General features: G+C 36.6%; 1 protein-coding gene across 5 annotated transcripts in view; it reads left to right on the top strand.

The window, feature by feature from the left end:
- Window positions 1-17,221, top strand: part of JADE3 (jade family PHD finger 3) — a 187,936-nt gene that overhangs the window by 62,181 nt on the left and 108,534 nt on the right. For 3 of the 5 annotated variants that reach the window (XM_027859472.1, XM_027859475.1, XM_027859474.1), the window contains exon 3: window positions 446-487. The exons of 1 other annotated variant lie outside the window; for it this stretch is intronic. Coding sequence is in view for 1 of the 4 variants with exons in the window: in XM_027859471.1 (XP_027715272.1) it covers window positions 12,681-12,705 (25 nt within the window). In the remaining 3 variants the exon portion in view is untranslated. Of the gene's footprint in view, window positions 1-445; window positions 488-12,592; window positions 12,706-17,221 lie in introns of those variants that run through there. One more of the 5 variants, XM_027859471.1, reaches the window with a different exon arrangement.

Genomic DNA, 17,221 nt, shown 5'->3' with positions numbered 1-17,221 from the left:
TTATAACAAATAAATCATTTCAAACAAAGCATGTCAGTCCATTGGCTGTGCCTGAAGATAGAGGGACTTAGGACTCTTCAAAAATTAATCTCAATCTCAAAGGACCAAGATTTGTCGCCTCTGAAGATATTCAGAAGAATTTGCTAAAAACTTCTGAAGGCATTTCTCAATATTGCCATTCCTGGAAGGAAAGATCATGAGAAACTATTGCCCTATGGCTGCATTCTCCATCCCTCTGACTTCTCAGTCCAGAACCCCTTCCTTCCTGCCAGAACCCAGAAACACCCCTTCCTTCCTGCCATTCCCTTAGATGTGTTATCTTCCCTTATTAAAATGTAAGCTTCTTTAGAAAGGACTGTCTTTTTGTATCCTAAGAGTGTAGTACAGTGCCTAGCACATAGTACATACTTAGTAAATGCTTTTTTTAATTCATTCATTCCCACAGAGGAAATCCAGAATTGTTCTGACCACAGGCAGCATCATCAAAGTAAGTATTTGGCTTTCCAAGATCATTGATTGCTTTGAAGGAAACAGCATTTTTTTGGATTTATAGATTTTGATATGTTTATTTAAAAAAAATATAGTCATCACCCATGCCATTTATTCTTAACCTTTCAGTGTCTGTTTCCACAGTGTAAAATAGGGTAATACTGATTGACACTTACCTGCATCCACAAGTGTACATTTAAAAAATGACTAATGGGTGTGAAGTGGTTAAGAATTATAATTAAAATGCTAAGTACTAATTTTAGTTTTTAAAGCTCTGTAATCTGATATGTTGGAGGGTGTTGGAATAGGAATTGCTACATAGTGAAACATAACAGTTAACTGATATTAACTACTCATAATTAAAATGTAGTGCTGTAGAAAAGAGTATTGAATAGTGAGTCAGAGGGCCTATATTGAATCCTGACTCTACTACTTTCTAGCTGTGTTATCTTGAGCAAGTGACTTCCTTTGTTTTAGTTTTAGTCTGGAAAACTTAGGGGTTGAACTAGGTTGCCTCCAGAGCCTCTTTCAGCTCTAAATCTATGGTACTATCAGTGTTCACTACACAAAGAGCATCATCACTACCGGCCTGTACTCCTACAGTAGCTGCCTAATAGCTCTTTGTGCTTTCAGCCCACCAATCCGTTTTCTACACCATTACCAGAATAGTCTTCCTTATCCAAAGGTTGGGTCATGCCACTTCTTTGCTCAGAAATCTTCTATAGCTCTGTATTATCCCACCTAGATAAAAATATGTACTCCTTTGCCTGACATTTAGGGCTCCTCTTTTCTGCCCTGAAATTTGATGCTAGTCTGCTTTTCTAGCTATACCTCATTTCATTTTGATCTACTTATTCTTCAAGCCACATTGGATCACTCTCTCTTCTCTGAATATATTTTGATTCTCCCCCACCCCCACTCCCATGCCTTTGCTTATGTTTTTGCCTGTGTTTAGAATGTCTGCTTTTCTCCATTTAATCAATTCCTGTTAATCCTTTAAGCCCCAACCTGAATGCTATCCATGAAGCCTTCCTTCCTTGAACGTCACTACAACATCTCTATTGATCATGAGACTATGCTTGGGCCTCACATAGCCCTTTGTTTTGCAGTGTAATAGTAGAGGTTACATTTAACTTTATTTGGGGCTTATTTCTCCACTAGATTGTAAGCTCTATGAGGATTGTTTCCTTCCTCGGTGTAAGCAGGTGCTTAGTAAATATTTACAGATTATTGACACTTTGTTCTTGAGACCCATGCTCCAAGAGAGAGGAGAATACTTACGTGGAAGAGCAGTCAACTGTCAGAAGTTTAAAAGGAATAGTATGAAGATCAAACACAGAAGGGTATATTGCCACAGGGCTTTTTTTTGGTGGGGGTGGGATATTTTGACTTCCCTCCATGTCTCAGAGCCCTTCACATATATCATAATATTCTCTGGTGAACATATTCACACTATCATGAAGGTAGCTTTTTGTTAAGCCTTTGTTATAGGCAGAGCCTTTTCCTTTGTGCTTTATGGGATACTGCAGTGGAAACCCTGTGCTTCCTTGCCTTCAGAGCCAAGGTGTCCAGCAGTAGATAGGGCTTTTTGGCTAGAATTGATAGCAGCTTTTCTTTATCTTCTCAGCTTTGTGTCTCAAAGACATGACTTGAACTTGGGTCTTTGAAACTCCAAAATTAATGCTCTAGCCCTCTGCCTATTATGAAACACTGCCTCTTATAAGTTGTGCTTATGACATTTTTTGAGATTAACTAACTTTTCATTCTTCCTTCGAGTTCCTCAAAGTGTTTTAAAGCAAAAAGTATTACAGGAAAGCTTAAGCCTTCAAATAAAAACAACATTCATAGTAAAACAACCTGCAACCCCTTAATAGACTGGTAAGCTAGGTTGGTTTCTCTTCTTTTTATTGAGTTCATGTTTGTGTATTTAAGCAGATCTGTCTTCACTTCCTGAGCCTCTCCAAAATTTTGACTCAGTAACTATCTGATCAGTCTTACGAGGAATAAGACCTGATGGGACAGATCTAAGAGCAGTGGGTGGAAGTGGCAAAGAGGCAAATTTGGCTGCCAAAAAAAAAAAAAAAAAACCCCCAACCAAAAACTTCTCATCAATTTGAGCTGTCCAAAAATAGGATAGGCTGTTTTGGGAGGTAGTAGTTCCACCCTCATTGGAGTTTGTTAAGCAAAAGCTGGACAACTATTTGCGGGATATTTTATAGTCAGGGATTCTGTTTTTGGATATGAATAAGATTAATAAGTCACTGAGGTCCCTTCCAACACTAAAATTCTGTGACTCTCCTAAAAGTGTTGAACTTCTATCTCCTCTAGAATAAGGAAGTAGAGGTATAGTATATGTTGAGAGGTGACATACTGTTCTTAATTGATAGTCTGACAAGATCTTAATTACATTAGAATCCATCTCCATGACTAATGAGAATTCTGTTCCCCACTTTTCAAGTTTGCATGCATCTTCATTTGGTTGTTTGCAGCAGTGACATCATTAGTCAATAGTGCAGGGAGTTGCAAAACTTGAAAACTGCTTCAGCAGTTGCTGATGTCATCAAGTATTCCAAGAAGAAACATAGATTCCAACAAGAAACATAGATTGCAGTTTTGGCAGGTGAAAGCCTTTTGTTTCAACCCGAAAAGAAATAAAATGACATGTGTATCTAATTAAGTTGGAATTTACTATGCTTGGGTAAATCATGGCTTATTACTAACTGGGTCATATCCTTATGCTCCATGCTGATCTGGTGGCTTCCAGTAGACATCACTCCTTCCAGAAATCTGACTTCATACATTTTCTTCTGGCATTTTATTTATTTTTGCACTGTTTATGCGTATTTTCCCAATAACTTTATCTCCTTTGGACTGTGTGCTTTTTGGTGGCTAGTTACATTCAAAGAGTTAAAAACACTATTGTCATTTTTAAAAAGGAACCAGTCCTACTACTTACCTCGCATCCCAGGTGGGGTGAACTAGCTTAACTTTAAAGGTATCTTTGAGCTGTAAAATCATTGACTCGTTTATTCTATGTGGGAGACATAAGATAGTGTTAGGACTATGTTTAATTGATCAATTATTAAGAATTTATTAAATCCCTGCTATGTCCCAGGCACTGTCTTAGGTACTGAGGATTTAAAAGTATAAGCTCCCTCAAAGAATTTACATTTCATCAAAAAGGAAAGAGGATAATAATATTCTTTGATCTTAGTTAAATTAAAAGTTTCAAGATGATGTTTTCAGCCATATCTTTGCGAAGAGTTGTAGGGAGGAAGGAACAAGAAAGTGCAGAACTCTAAAACTTGTACGTTTAGAATTGGTCAGAGTTTATTCTGTTCTGTGCAAGTAGTAGAAATGTTTATGCTATTTTCTTGGAGTAACTAAGAGTATTTAGTAACTATTGTATGGTTAATACAATTGCAGATGGAGTCTGTGAAGGATCTAAGAGAAGTACAGAATATGGCTTATATGTACACATCTCTTAAGGAGCTGACAAATCAGGATAAGAGACAAGAAACAATGAAAGAACAGTTCTTAAATTCCATAAAGGATGGCTCTAGTTCTGTTCCACAAACAGTTAAGTGCTGGCTATGTGCAAGACAGACAAACCTAAGTACCAAAGGAACTGAAGAAGAGAGATCATTGTGGTAGGAATTATTGGGAAAACCTTCATTAAGAAGCTTAGATTGGCTGTGTAAGATAGGTTGGATTTGTAGAGTTGAAGGAGAAAAGGGAACAATGTTTTAGGGAGATAAGAAAGCTTGAACCAATATATGGTAGAGTTGGGAATGATTACATGATTTGTGCAGAACCTCGTTGGCCTGATTGGAAGGGAAGGTACATTTTGGGAAGAAGTAGGAGATAAAATTGGACAGAAGTTGGAACTAGTTTATGGGAGGTTTTGAACACTTACAAGATTGGGGAGTTCTGAGTTTATCTGACAGGCAGTTGGGAGCAATTGTGGGCTCTTGAATAAGGGGGTAATGTGTTGAAAGTGATTGTTTAAAAAGATAAATCAAGAAATGATATGCAGGTTAGACTGGGGGTAGCAGATGGGAAAAGTGGTAACAGGGAGGCTGGATGATAAGACTAAAGGTACCAGTAGCTAGAAGGAGCTTTAGAGACTTTACAATCCAATCCCCTCATTTCATAGATGAGGAAATTGATTTCCACAGATATTAAATGACTTGGCTAAGGTCTGTTAAAGTAACCTACACACGTAAGTCAGTGAGAATCTGCTGTAGTAATGTCAAAGAAGATACAGACTAAAAAAATAGTCATTCAGTTTAACAAAGAATTTATTAAACACTGTGTTCAAGACACAATTCTTGTTTTTACAGAACTCTATAGTCTCAACCATCAAGCTCCTAGGCATTTGTAAGACATTTACATAGATAAGTATTAGACAAGTTAGAGTTTAATAGAAGTAGTTGAATGATTCAGGTGAAATACTTCAGGGAAATTTGCAGAGAGAGAGAGAGAGAGAGAGAGAGAACGAACACTTTCAGCTGGGAGGAATCCAGGAAGACTTCCTGGAACAACAGGCAACTGAGATGAACCTGTAAAGAATAAAGGGGTTTTAAGAGGTGGAGATAACTAAGAACTATATTGTGTGTATATACAAATATAGGGGGCCACTGAAGGATGTTTTTTAAATGTAATGAATACCTAGTAGTTTGGTTTAGTTAAGAAAGGGTAATAATGTGAAATAAGATTGGAAAAGGAGGTTGGAGTTAAATTGTTGAGGACTTTAAATGCCATATAGAAAAGTTTGTATTTTGTTTGGGAAACACCTAAAGTTTTTGAGCAGGGGAGAATTATGACCAGATATGTGCCCTAGAAAGATCATTTTGGGAGCTGTGTGAAGGATGGATTGGATGGAAGTTGAGGAGGAGCCTGAAGGCAGGGAGACTGGTTAGGAGGCTATTATGGTAGTCCGTGTGTAAAGTAATGAGAGCCTGAACTAGGGTGGTGTCAGCACGAGGGGAACAAACGAGATGGGCTCAAGAGAAATTGCAGGGGCTTCTCAATTTAATTTCATGCGCTAAAAGTCTGGATGAACATAGAATATACACTGCAAGAGCAAGCATGACTTGATTAAATTACCAGGAACTGGCTAGAATTTATGATTTACTAGAAACCTGGTTTATCAGTCACATTAATGTGAGAGATGTGGCGAAGGTAGATAGGACAGGACTGGGAAACTAATTAGATGCTGGCAGTTTGGGAGGGAATGGATGGGGCAGGTATAGGGTAGAGGAATGGGTCAGAGGTGAGTGAGGTTTCAAACTCTGGTGTCTGAGGTGGTGATGGTGACATGAGCCGAAACAGATGAATTAAATGAGAAGGGGCAGGGGTAGCATATGCTGAGTTAGTTTCTGAAATGTTTAGTTTGAGGTTGGCAAGGGACATTGAGATAAACATATAGCAGGCACTAGAGATCTAGCACTCTAGCTTGGTGGTTAGAGATTGGGGTGGTGAGTTTGGAATATCTTCATTGAGGTGCTAACTGAACCTCGGAAGAGGATGAGATCACCAAGGGAGGAAAATGTAAAGGATGAGAAAAGGAAGATGAACAAGTGAAAGGCATGAGAAAAGAAAGGTCAGAACCAGGAGACGGTAGTGTTATTGAAGCCCAATGGAGAAGAGAGCATCTGGGAGAAAGGGGTATTAATAATGTCACATGCTGCAAGAAATGTCATGGAAAATCAGAACTGAAAAAAAATATCATATCTAACAATCAAGAAATAACTGGTGACCTTTGAGAGCACTTTCAATACAGTTGAGGGGAAGGGCTAAAACTAGGCTGCAAGGTGTTGAGGGTGGTGAGAATTTTCTATACAGAAAGTATAGGCTATTTCTGCTAAGAGTTCAATATTACAAGAGAAGAAACATAAGATGAAAACTTAAGGGGATTGCAGGGGCGAGGGAGGAGGTGCTTTGTCTTGTTTTTGTTTTTAAAGGGGGGGGGGAACCTGGTCATGTTTGCAGGATATTGGAGAAGATTGGGATATTTCAAAGGATGACCTTTAAGGAGCTCGACTTACTTTAGACTCCTAAGACTAGATGAATGAATTACATTCGAGGGTATTGAAAGAATTTGATGTCATGATTTTGGAAACTTTGTATTCTGTAAATTTGTATTCTGTAAATGATCATGCAAAACTGAAGAGGTGACAGCAGGTTGCAGATCGGCAGGTATTTTCCTGATCAAAAAAATACTTAATATTCTTTGAAGAATCATAGAAAACTGAGGAGGTGACAGAAGATAGAAGGTGGGTAAATATTGTCCAGATTTTCAAAAACTGGAAGAATGTAGATTTTGGAATCTGTGTACACTGATGAGCTTAATTCCAGTTCTAGAACAGATTAATAAACATATGATTTGTTAATACTTAAAAAAGGAAGTAGTAATGATCAGGATTCACCACCAATAAGCAATATCAAACTAATGTTTCCTTTTTTGATAGATTTACTTAGAATATTATATCAAGGAATTCCATATATATAGTTTATGTTGACAGAATCTTTCATAATTAGGTTGGAGAAATATGGGTTGGATACATGTACAGTTAGGTGGAGTCATTGATGGTTGAACTATTTTAGTCAAAAAGTGTTGATTAATGAATTATTGTCAACGTGGAGGGAAGTCTGGTGGCTTTAAGAGCTCTGTGCTTGTCCCTTGTAACTTGCACGAAGGTGTAGAAGGTAAAAGAACTAACCTATTGATGATAGAATAAGATTTTAAAAGACCCAGACAAGCTGGATTGGAATGGCTGAAACCAACAAGATGAAATTTGATAGGAATAGTATAAAATCTTCCACTCAGATTAAATCAAGGAACAGGGATTTTGTTAATTGGAAATTAATAATACATCAATACAAATAACAGCCTGTAGTAGATAGAGAGTTGATGCTTGATAAATACCTGTTCATAGATGGATAGATATGAAGGAGTTGTCTGAGGCTAAGGGAGATTAAATTACTTTCTCATGGTCTCTCAGTGTCAGAAGTGTGATTTGAACCTGTGTCCTCCAGACTCCAAGTCCAACAGTCTATCCATTATGAAATGATGCTTCTTTCCACTTAGGTTAAAAAGAAAAAAGTAATTAAACTACAGAAGTTCTTTAATTGCATGGAATTGTGTGAGTTTAAATTACACAAAAAAGACTCAAGGATTTTAATTGATTGCAAGTTTATTATGAGTCAACAATGTAATGTGGTTGCCACCCCCCAAAAAAAACAAACAAAACCCTAATGCATTATTTTGCTGCATTCATAGAAGCATGGTTTAAACAGAGGCAGTGATCCTTTTGTACTTTTCACTGGCCATCTGGAGGATTGTGTCCAATTCTGGGTGCCAGATTACCTTCAGTACCTACCTTATAGGGTTGTTGTGAAGATCAAATAAAGTTACATATATGTCATCTTGTAAATCTTAAAAGTGCTATGTAATTGAAACTTATGTGTTTAATAATTTTTAAAATATCAAAATGTTTAATTATATTAATAACACTATACTTTATATTATGATGCTATAGAATATAAAACATTAAAGTCTGTGAGGTAATAGATTCCTCCTTACTGGAAGTGATCACATACATAGTGGTTGACTCGTCTGCCAAGAATTTTGTAGAGACTTGAGAGTTTGGACTAGATGACGCTTGAGGTTTGTTTTTGTTTTTGTTTTTGTTGACTCCTGACATTCTATAAAGAATCAATAGGCTATGGGAATAAGATTGGATGCTGCAGATAAAAAGGAGAAGTCAGTAATTACAGTTGACTGTATTCAAACACTAAATGTTTGGCTGTGGTTTTTTTGTGGGTTTTTTTTTTCTTGTTTTCTCCTTGCCTTTGAACATTATAAGTTAATGAGTTCATTTGTCTCTGGAGCAACTTTGTTTGTAAGCTGTCCAGATAAATGACTTGGCCAAGTTAACTGACTTTGCCTTTGATCTGACAGGGTGAAATTAAACTGCAGATTTTCAGATAAGTAAATGCTGGGGCTTCCTCTCCTGGAGGGATGTGTAGTGATGAATGATCAACTCTAGTCTTTTCATCTGGTCCTGCAGATGTTTTCAAGGTGGTAATGGCTTTCTGCAGCTTCACAGTACAGTGATTCTTTGTTCTCTCACTTCCCAAATATTCTCTCCGTGTCCGTCACTTTTGAATGTTCTTACTTGGATTAATTAAAATAGCACTTGAAAGTAGGAAGTATGTGTGGGGGGGGTAGAGAATGGAGTTTGAAAGATCTGCTTTCTGCTTCCTTTTTGAACCCATGAATTGTGTAATCCTATTTGGATGCTTTTAGCTTAAAAAGGATTTTTTTTTCCCAATGAGAAGCCGAGACAAATAGTTATGTGTGCTTTTGTTTCCTTTTGCCTTTCCTTTCAAGCTTGCCTTTCCTTCTCTCAGTTTCTTGATTATGGTGATCTCTTCTGAATTGCTTTAAGAACAATTCCCCTAGTATTACTTTGCAGTTTCTCCTCAGCTGACTTTGTTACTCATCCCCGAATTATCTATGGAAATGGAGCATGAAGGGCAGCATGCATAATTGAAATCCTCTAATTATTAAAAAAGGGGGAGGGCTCATTTTTGAACCCAATATTTCCTCATTTCTCCTTTACCCAAATCTTTGATCAGGGCATCTAGCAAGTAGCATAATTGGTTGATTAGGTTTTCTACACCTACTTTAATCACTTGCCTACCCTTTGGTGAAGATGCTAATAAGGATGGAAATGACCAAAAGGCTGGCAGCTGGCCAGAGCAGAAATAAACAGAGGGCCTAGGTAATTCACAAACAGGATTAAACATCTTCAGCTTCTTAGACTTGATTCTATCACCTTTAAAGAACAGGTGCTGATGGTCCTTATCTTTTAAGGGAAAACAGACTGTATAATAGGCACCTGTTCCCCTTACCTCTCTATTTTTATGGGCCATCTGTAAATACTCTTCAAGTATCAGCTCCCAGATTTAGAAACTTTCACTTTTTGCAGTTTGGAATTCAAAGCAATAGTAAATACTTTGATGTAATTGAATGTGAACTGACTGGGAGTCTTGGGACCTTGGTCCTAATTCTAGTTTTACCACAAACTCACTGTAGATGTAACTTGGGCAAATCTTTTGACCTTTCTACGCCACAGTTTTCCCATCTGTAAAATGTGGGGGGTTGGACTAGGTGGTTCTTATACTAATGAGTTTTACCTATCCTTCAAACACATTTCTATCCCTCCCAAGAGATAGAAGAAAATAAAATCCAGTATCTTATTGCTATTAACTCCCATCATTGAGAGAACAGGGACTGGATTTTTTTTTCCTTTCTTTATATCCCCAGCTTTTAGCATAGTGCCTGGCACATAGTAGGTGCTTAGTAAATGCTCTTGACTTGTCCTCCCTTTCATTTAATATGTTCCAGTAATCATAACATCTTTACTTTTTGAATAGAATGTTTAATATCTGTTTAATTTTTAAATCTGTATTATCCATGTTCATCTTTTTTTAATTTTAAATTTATTTATTTTTAGTTTTCAACATTTACTTCCACAAGATTTTGAGTTCCAAATTTTCACCCCATTTCGCCCCTCCCCCACCCCAAGATGGCTTGCATTCTGAATACCCCTTCCCCTAGTCTGCCCTCCCTTCTATCTCTCCCCCCCCTTCTCTTATCCCCTTCCCCTTCTACTTTCCTGTAGGGCAGGATAGATGTCTGTACCTCATTTCCTGTATTTCTTATTTGTTTGTGAAAACATTTCTTTTTTAAACGTGTGTTTTTAAAACTTTGGGTTCCAAATTTTCTCTCTTCCTCCCTCCCCACTCATCCTCTATCCATGTTAATCTTAATTAATGAAAATATATTATATGTAGAGGGAGGCATCTATTCAGAAATGAAGGTGCTGTGAAAATAAAAGGTGAGTGAAAATGTTGAAAATATTTTTTGGTCTTTTGACTAAATCTATTTTTCACCAAAACTCTCTAGGCATGAATTTTTTGCACATATATATAAACAAGGATAAAATAGAATAACTCTAAAAGGTTCACAAATCCTGGCAACAGAAAGGAAGTGTAACAGTTGTTATTGTAATATGCTGTCTGTTAATTAATATCTAACAAGGCAAATTAATTTTTTTTCCTTTTATGGAATTAGGATTGATCTGCTGAAGATTAGTTACAATTTAAAAAAAAGTCCCTCTTCCTACTTTCATCCCTACCAGCAGTTTGCAGGGTTAAAACAACTTGATGTACTCTTGGGGATCTCATATCCTGTTTTTCTCTGTGACCTTGCAACAGAGCCTAGTCTATCTAAAGAAATGTCACTGTGAGTGTGGGAGTAGCCTGGTAGTAAACATGCCTTTTTTTTTTTTGGTGTGTAAGTAAAATCAAAATAATGTGAAATGTCCGTTATCTAGAAGGAACTTAATCTTTATGACTTTGATTTTGGTTATCTAAACTGTTTTAGACCATAAGCAGATAAAAAACTTTTTATAACTTTTGTTAATAAAGTGAGATCTTAATATTGTAGATATTAGTCTGGATTCAGAGGTTAGAAGTCACCTGATCAATTTCCTTAATTTACATTGAGGAATCTCAGATAGAGAGGTTGTGACCTGCCTGAACTGAGAACATGCTAGATTGGGCAATTCTGACTTTTTAAGTGCCTTGGATTTCAAAAAAGGGAAAGATCAGTATGGACTAGAAAGTCTTTCCCAACCTCTCTTAATTCTAGTGCCTTCCTTCTGTTAATTATTTCCTATTTATCCTGTATATAGCTTGCTTTGTGTGCATTTGTTTGCAAATTGGCTTCCCTATTACATTGTGAGCTCCTTGAGGGCAGAGAGTCTTTTTGCCTCTTTTTGTTTCTTAGCACTTAAATGTCTTTGGCACACCGTAGGTACTTAATAAACGTTGATTGATTGATTTACCAGAATGATTTGAAGGCTTTGTCCAACCAGGAGGTCACTAAAGAGGACAGATATGACCTCTCAGTTAACTTAATTTTAACGTGGTTATCAATAAATTCTCAATAGCTTATAATTATATGGTGCTTTAAAGTTTGCAAAATGATTTATATATGTTATTTCATATGAACTTCCCAATAAGGGAAGCGTACAAGCATTTATTCAGCAACTACTATGTGCCAGATATTGTGCTAAGCACTTTATGAATATTAACTCATTTGAGCCTCACAAAAACCCTGGGAAGCAGGTGCTATTATCACCCCCATTTTACAGTTAGGGAAACTGAGGCAAACCAAGGTTAAGTGACTTGCCCAGGGTCATAGAGCTTCTCTGGATCTGAATGCTGGTTTTGACCCTTGACCCAATTATCTAGACTTGCCACCACCTAGCTGCATAGTTGCCTCAACAACTCTAATCAAGCCACAAGTATTATAAGGGATTTTACAAAGGTTAAATGACTTACCTTTATCATACAGCTGGTAAGTGTCAGAGGCAGGTTTTAAACTCAGGTCTGCCTGACTAGAAATCTAGTATTCTATCTGTTACATTGCACTGTCCATGTTAATTAAAGGTAAAGATAACTGATACCCAATTAGGTACTTCCTTTTAATCTGTTGTCATGAAAACTCTCATAATAACAATTTGTTACTGCTGTCCAGCCATACATAGCATCATAGGATTTAGAGGTAGAAGAGATAGTAGAGGTCAGCTTGGCCCACCTGCTCACTTTACAAATGAGGAAACTGAGACCTAGAGACGTGAAGGGATTTGCCCAAAGTTACACTAGTAAAAAGATGTCCAGATCCATGTCTACTGGTTCAAATCCCAGTGTGTGTTCTTTCTATTATACCTTTCTTTTTTATAGTGAATGTGTTATTTTGACACATATTTAGTGTTTTAGAGCTATTTCCCTCCACGTTATGTGGCAATGCTCATAAGAGAATAAGACTTTTTTCTTTTTTTAAGATTTATTCTCTCTGTGGTTCCCCTCTTGTTGCACATAGGCCCATTGGTTGCTGTTTCTTTTCTGTGGTTACCTGTTCTATAGTTAGAATCTGTCTGTTGAGCACATGGTACTTCTCCACTGGCTTTGAGTGTAGTTGAAAAGCTGCCTCATTCATTTTTATCTTCGTCTGGCTACTTTCTAGTAGCAAGTGCACTGATCTGTCAAAGTAAACTGAAGAGCTCTCTCCTAGTACCTTCTCTGTTGAGGAGCGGTCAGTAACCATAAGAATGTCTCTGGACTTAGACTTTGAAAGTAAGTACAGGTTTGGGACTGGTTGCTTTGATTTTGAAAATGATGTTTAAAATGTCTAATAATGTTTAGGCAGATTTGAAGTTTTTCTTTTCTATGAGCACATCCTGTAGCCATATTTAATCAGAGGGCCTTTATTAAGGATACATTATGAGCGTATATAATTGAACTTATGAAATATGGAAGTGATTCATAATAGGAAGCCAGACTGAATAGAAAATACAAGACCAAGTGAAGAGTTGTTTAAATGGCCATTCAGGTATGTGGTAAATGATTTAAAAGGGAAAGCAATTCTTATGAATTCACTTTACTCCTAAGAGACTTTACACAAAAAAATGGAATTATTTTAAGTGATTTATGTGTTGTGTATGCCTCTCATGCTTTTTCAAGATGCCACCCCTACTCTTGTATCTGGGCAGATTGAAATATTTTATGTTGTGTGCAGAGAAGTTGCTTGTCATTGAGAGCCAGCCTTGGAGCCACAGATAACCTGGGTTCAAGTCTCACTAATGAAATATACTGTTGATGTGATCTCAGTGCTACAGGAAGTTCTCCAAGATTATGTGCATCCAGAGAAAGAACTGATAAATAGAAGTATGTATAGCATGATTTTACTTATGTGTGCCTACTTGTGTCTAATGGTAGCCATCTCTAGGGTAAGGAGGAGGAAAGGGGGAAAAAAGACTGTGTAACAAAGAAGGTGACAACCTGTATTGGTTCCTTTTACCAATGAAATCACGGATTCAGTACTTATCCTTACCCCTATATTATAGCGATGCAAAATATATATGTGTGTATATATGCACATACACTTACATATATGTAATATACATGAATTAAACTACTCTCTCATTTCCCCAGTGCCATTGTGGATAGTGTTTAAAAAATTATTGAAATTATGACTTCTTCCTTAAAATATATAACATTATGAACTTAGAGGGGGTTATGTGACTTCAAATCCATCAATCTGCTTTTCTTGATTAGTATTTGTACTACTGTGGGGATAGGAAAGATAGGAAATTGGAAAGTGGAACTTTTAAAAATAAGGTTATTTATGTTTTGATGGCTAGTTTTTCAAAATAAATTTTTATACATATTTTTTATTCTTACATTACCTACGTTCCAAATTAACTTCTCCTTACCATTTACAGAGGACTAACCATTATAACAAAACATAAAAAAGAGGAAGGACAAAAACAGCCAAGCAAAATTAACCAAGATATTGCATATTATGTGAAATGTTCCACATCCATAAATCCCCATCTTTGCAAAGAAATTAGGGAGGGAAAAGATGCCTTCTTCTATCTCTTCTTTGGATCCACGCTTCATCATTATGACTTCATACTATTTGATTTGAGTTGTTGCTCGTTTTTCCATTTTAATTTTTGTCATTGTGTATATTGCTTTTCTAGTTTTGCTTACTTTGCACAAGTTCATGTAAATCTTTCCATGTTATCATCATCCTTATCATTTCTTATAGCAGAGGGGTATTCCATTATATTTACTCATTTGGCCATGTTCCATTGACAAGTATTACCTTTCTCCAATACCTCAAAAGTACTGCTATAAATATTTTGCTGTATATGGGGCAAAATTGGCCTCCTTGGGGCCTATGTCTAGCAGTTGAATCTCTGAGTCAAAGAGCATGGACATTACAGTAATTATGATCGTCAATTAAAAATATTAGTGGAAAAACAAATTTGGTTTCCTGTAGTTTAACCACATCTCCAACTGAATGATTGCCCTAAAAATACTTCTGGCAAAAAGAAAAAAAGAAAAAAATTAAAAAGAATACTTCTGGCTAGGATGAATAAGAGAAAATAGACCTTTAATGATCTTAAGTGAATTGTTAACAAAAATATGAACTCTCACTATTTTAAAGAGGATTGACTAGGTCCTAACCACAAGGATACCTGTGGTTAAAACAGAAATACTGGTCTCAGTAGCAAGAGCAAAGATAGGTAAGTTTCATACTTTCTCTTCTTTCTGACCAGTTTGTCTGGCCCTCGTCTCATCAACAGTTTTCCAAATTCTCTCTGAGGTACTGGAGGAGGGGGAAAGGGAGGGGAAGCAGCAGACGAAACAAGAGCTATCTTCTCTTTCCCTTGAGGCTGGGACTTTAGAAGAAACCTATAACCAGTTATGAGTGCACTGAAGCTTAGATATCTCATGCATTAGTCATATGTTTCTTCTTCGTTTTAAAAAACAAGCTCTTAAGGGTTGAGATGAAAGTAGTACATATCTAAAAACTGTAAAATACGTTTCATCCGCTTCCACTTCTGTTTCCTCTTTTTAAAGGTGAAGAATTGTTGGAAAATACCTGGAACAGGCTCTTTTTCTTCTGATTATTTCTGTTTACTTTGTCCATGAATATTGTGGTTACAATCACTGTAAACTTAAAATAGAGACAAAATCTTTTACTTGAAGGGATATATCACTTACACCTGCAACACTGAGGTTGAGAGAGAATTGTTTGTCGTTGGTTTGACATTTAAGTTAAATAAGTTAAATCGTAAGCTGTTGAGACAGACAGCTCTTAGTTATTCATGTCAGCGAGGAAAAGGGTTAACAGTGATTATTCAAAAACAAAATAAAAATACAACGTTGTTTACTATTTTCTTTTTTTTAAACAGGGCTGTGAGATGCACAGACATTGATCCAAAAACATAAGAAATGCCATATTGGGTATCGTGTTGTGGAGAGAGGCCTACATTTGACATTAGGCGTCCTCTTTGAGAACTGTCTTCCTCTTACCAGCTGTGTGATCTTGAGTCAGTTACTTAACATCTCTGAGCTACCCTTTCCTCATCTATAAAGGGGAAGTAATAATACTTAACTCTACCTACATCACAAGTTTGTTGTGCTGACTTTGTAAACCTTGAACTGCTTTGTTGTTATGAGGAGACATTAACATTGAAATTTATGTTTTTTTAAAAAAAGTGCTTTGCATGCATTATCATATAATGAAAACCTTGTAAAGTACATATTGGGCTGCTAAGTGGTGCCATAGTGCATAGATCACCAAGGCCTCCTTGAGTTCAAGGACCTCAGACGCTGCAGTATGACCTTGGGCAAGTCACTTAACCCTGTTTGCCTTAGTTTCCTCCTCTGTAAAATGAGCTGGAGAAGGAAATGGCAAACCACTCCAGTATCTTTGCCAAGAAAACCCCAAATAGGGGCACAAAATATGACTGAAATGACTGAACAAAGTACATACTGTAGGTATAATGTCTCCATTTTATAGATGAGGAAGGCTTAGAAAGATTGTCGTCACAAAGCTAGCTTCAAACCTAGATTTTCCTGACTTTAAGTTCAGCATTGTCTCTATACTGACAGAATCATATGTTGAAAAGTATGTTTGGAGTCAGAGTTCAAAGCCTATGTACTCTTTATTTACCTCTGTGACCTTGGGTTAGTCATTTAACTTCTCTGATCCTTACATTACCTCTCTAGAAAAGAAAGATGCTAAACTGGATGATTTCCTAAGATTCCTTCTAGATATGATCCTATGACCTTTTCACCTCAATAGTGTATATCTGAAATGGCATTGAGTCATAACTTGTGGGAGAGCCATGTTGCTATCGTTCAAACATATTCCAAGGTTAGAGACTACCCCAAATATCTGTAACTTAAAAGCTTGTTATAAATTTCTCACACTTAAATTTATGTAAATACTTCTTGCACCTATTTATATTTTTAGCATGTCCCCTTCTTGGGCCAAAGGGTTCTATGTTTGTCAGCTATTATATATAGTAATGCATCCATTTTACTGAAACTACCTCTTTTTAATGTTTTCAATTAGCAAAATTTATTTTTTTCTCCCTCCAAGCTTTACTACCCTTTTGAAAAAAAAAAGTAAAACAAATTTCCTCTGTGGCTGCATCCAAGAAAAAACCACACACACACATATATCACCTCTCTGTGTTTCATTATAGATTCTCTGCAATCCTTGTTGGGCATTACATTGTTCAGAGTTCTTAAGTCTGTCAAAGTTGTCTGCCTTTAGAGTTGTTATTCTATAAATTGTTCTGGTTCTGCTTACTTTATTCTGCATCATTTCATACAAATCTTCCAGTTTTCTCCAAAACTGTCCTCTTCATCATTTCTTCCATTATATTCATATACCATAATTTGTTCAACCATTTCCCACTTGATGAGTTTCCAGTTATTTGTCGCTATAGGTGTGGGTATACTATGCTTTTATTAGAAGTCTGGGGAAATTTATTTAAGCACTGCATAGTTAAACAGAAAATATTATACTGCCCATTCCAGTAAATAATGCTCAAGTGAGAATGTCAGATTGTATTGAAGAGCACAGAAAGAAGGGAGAAGATGCTCCTGTTTTAATTCATTCAGAAAATTGTCATTTTAGCAGATACACAGGAAGCAATGTGTTTGGGTTTTGGTCATTGCACCATTTCCTTTACTTGCCTTTTTGTGGGAATACTGTTTAGCAGTAAAAGGAACCCACAGGCCACAGCATAGATAGCTTACTCCCTAGTGATAAAAGCTGGGATGT

Source organism: Vombatus ursinus, unplaced genomic scaffold (genome assembly GCF_900497805.2).
Source record: "Vombatus ursinus unplaced genomic scaffold, bare-nosed wombat genome assembly UNPS02014168.1, whole genome shotgun sequence".
Classification (NCBI taxonomy): domain Eukaryota; kingdom Metazoa; phylum Chordata; class Mammalia; order Diprotodontia; family Vombatidae; genus Vombatus; species Vombatus ursinus.
Note: the sequence above shows the minus strand (reverse complement) of the source record. Positions and strands in the feature narration are given on the sequence as shown.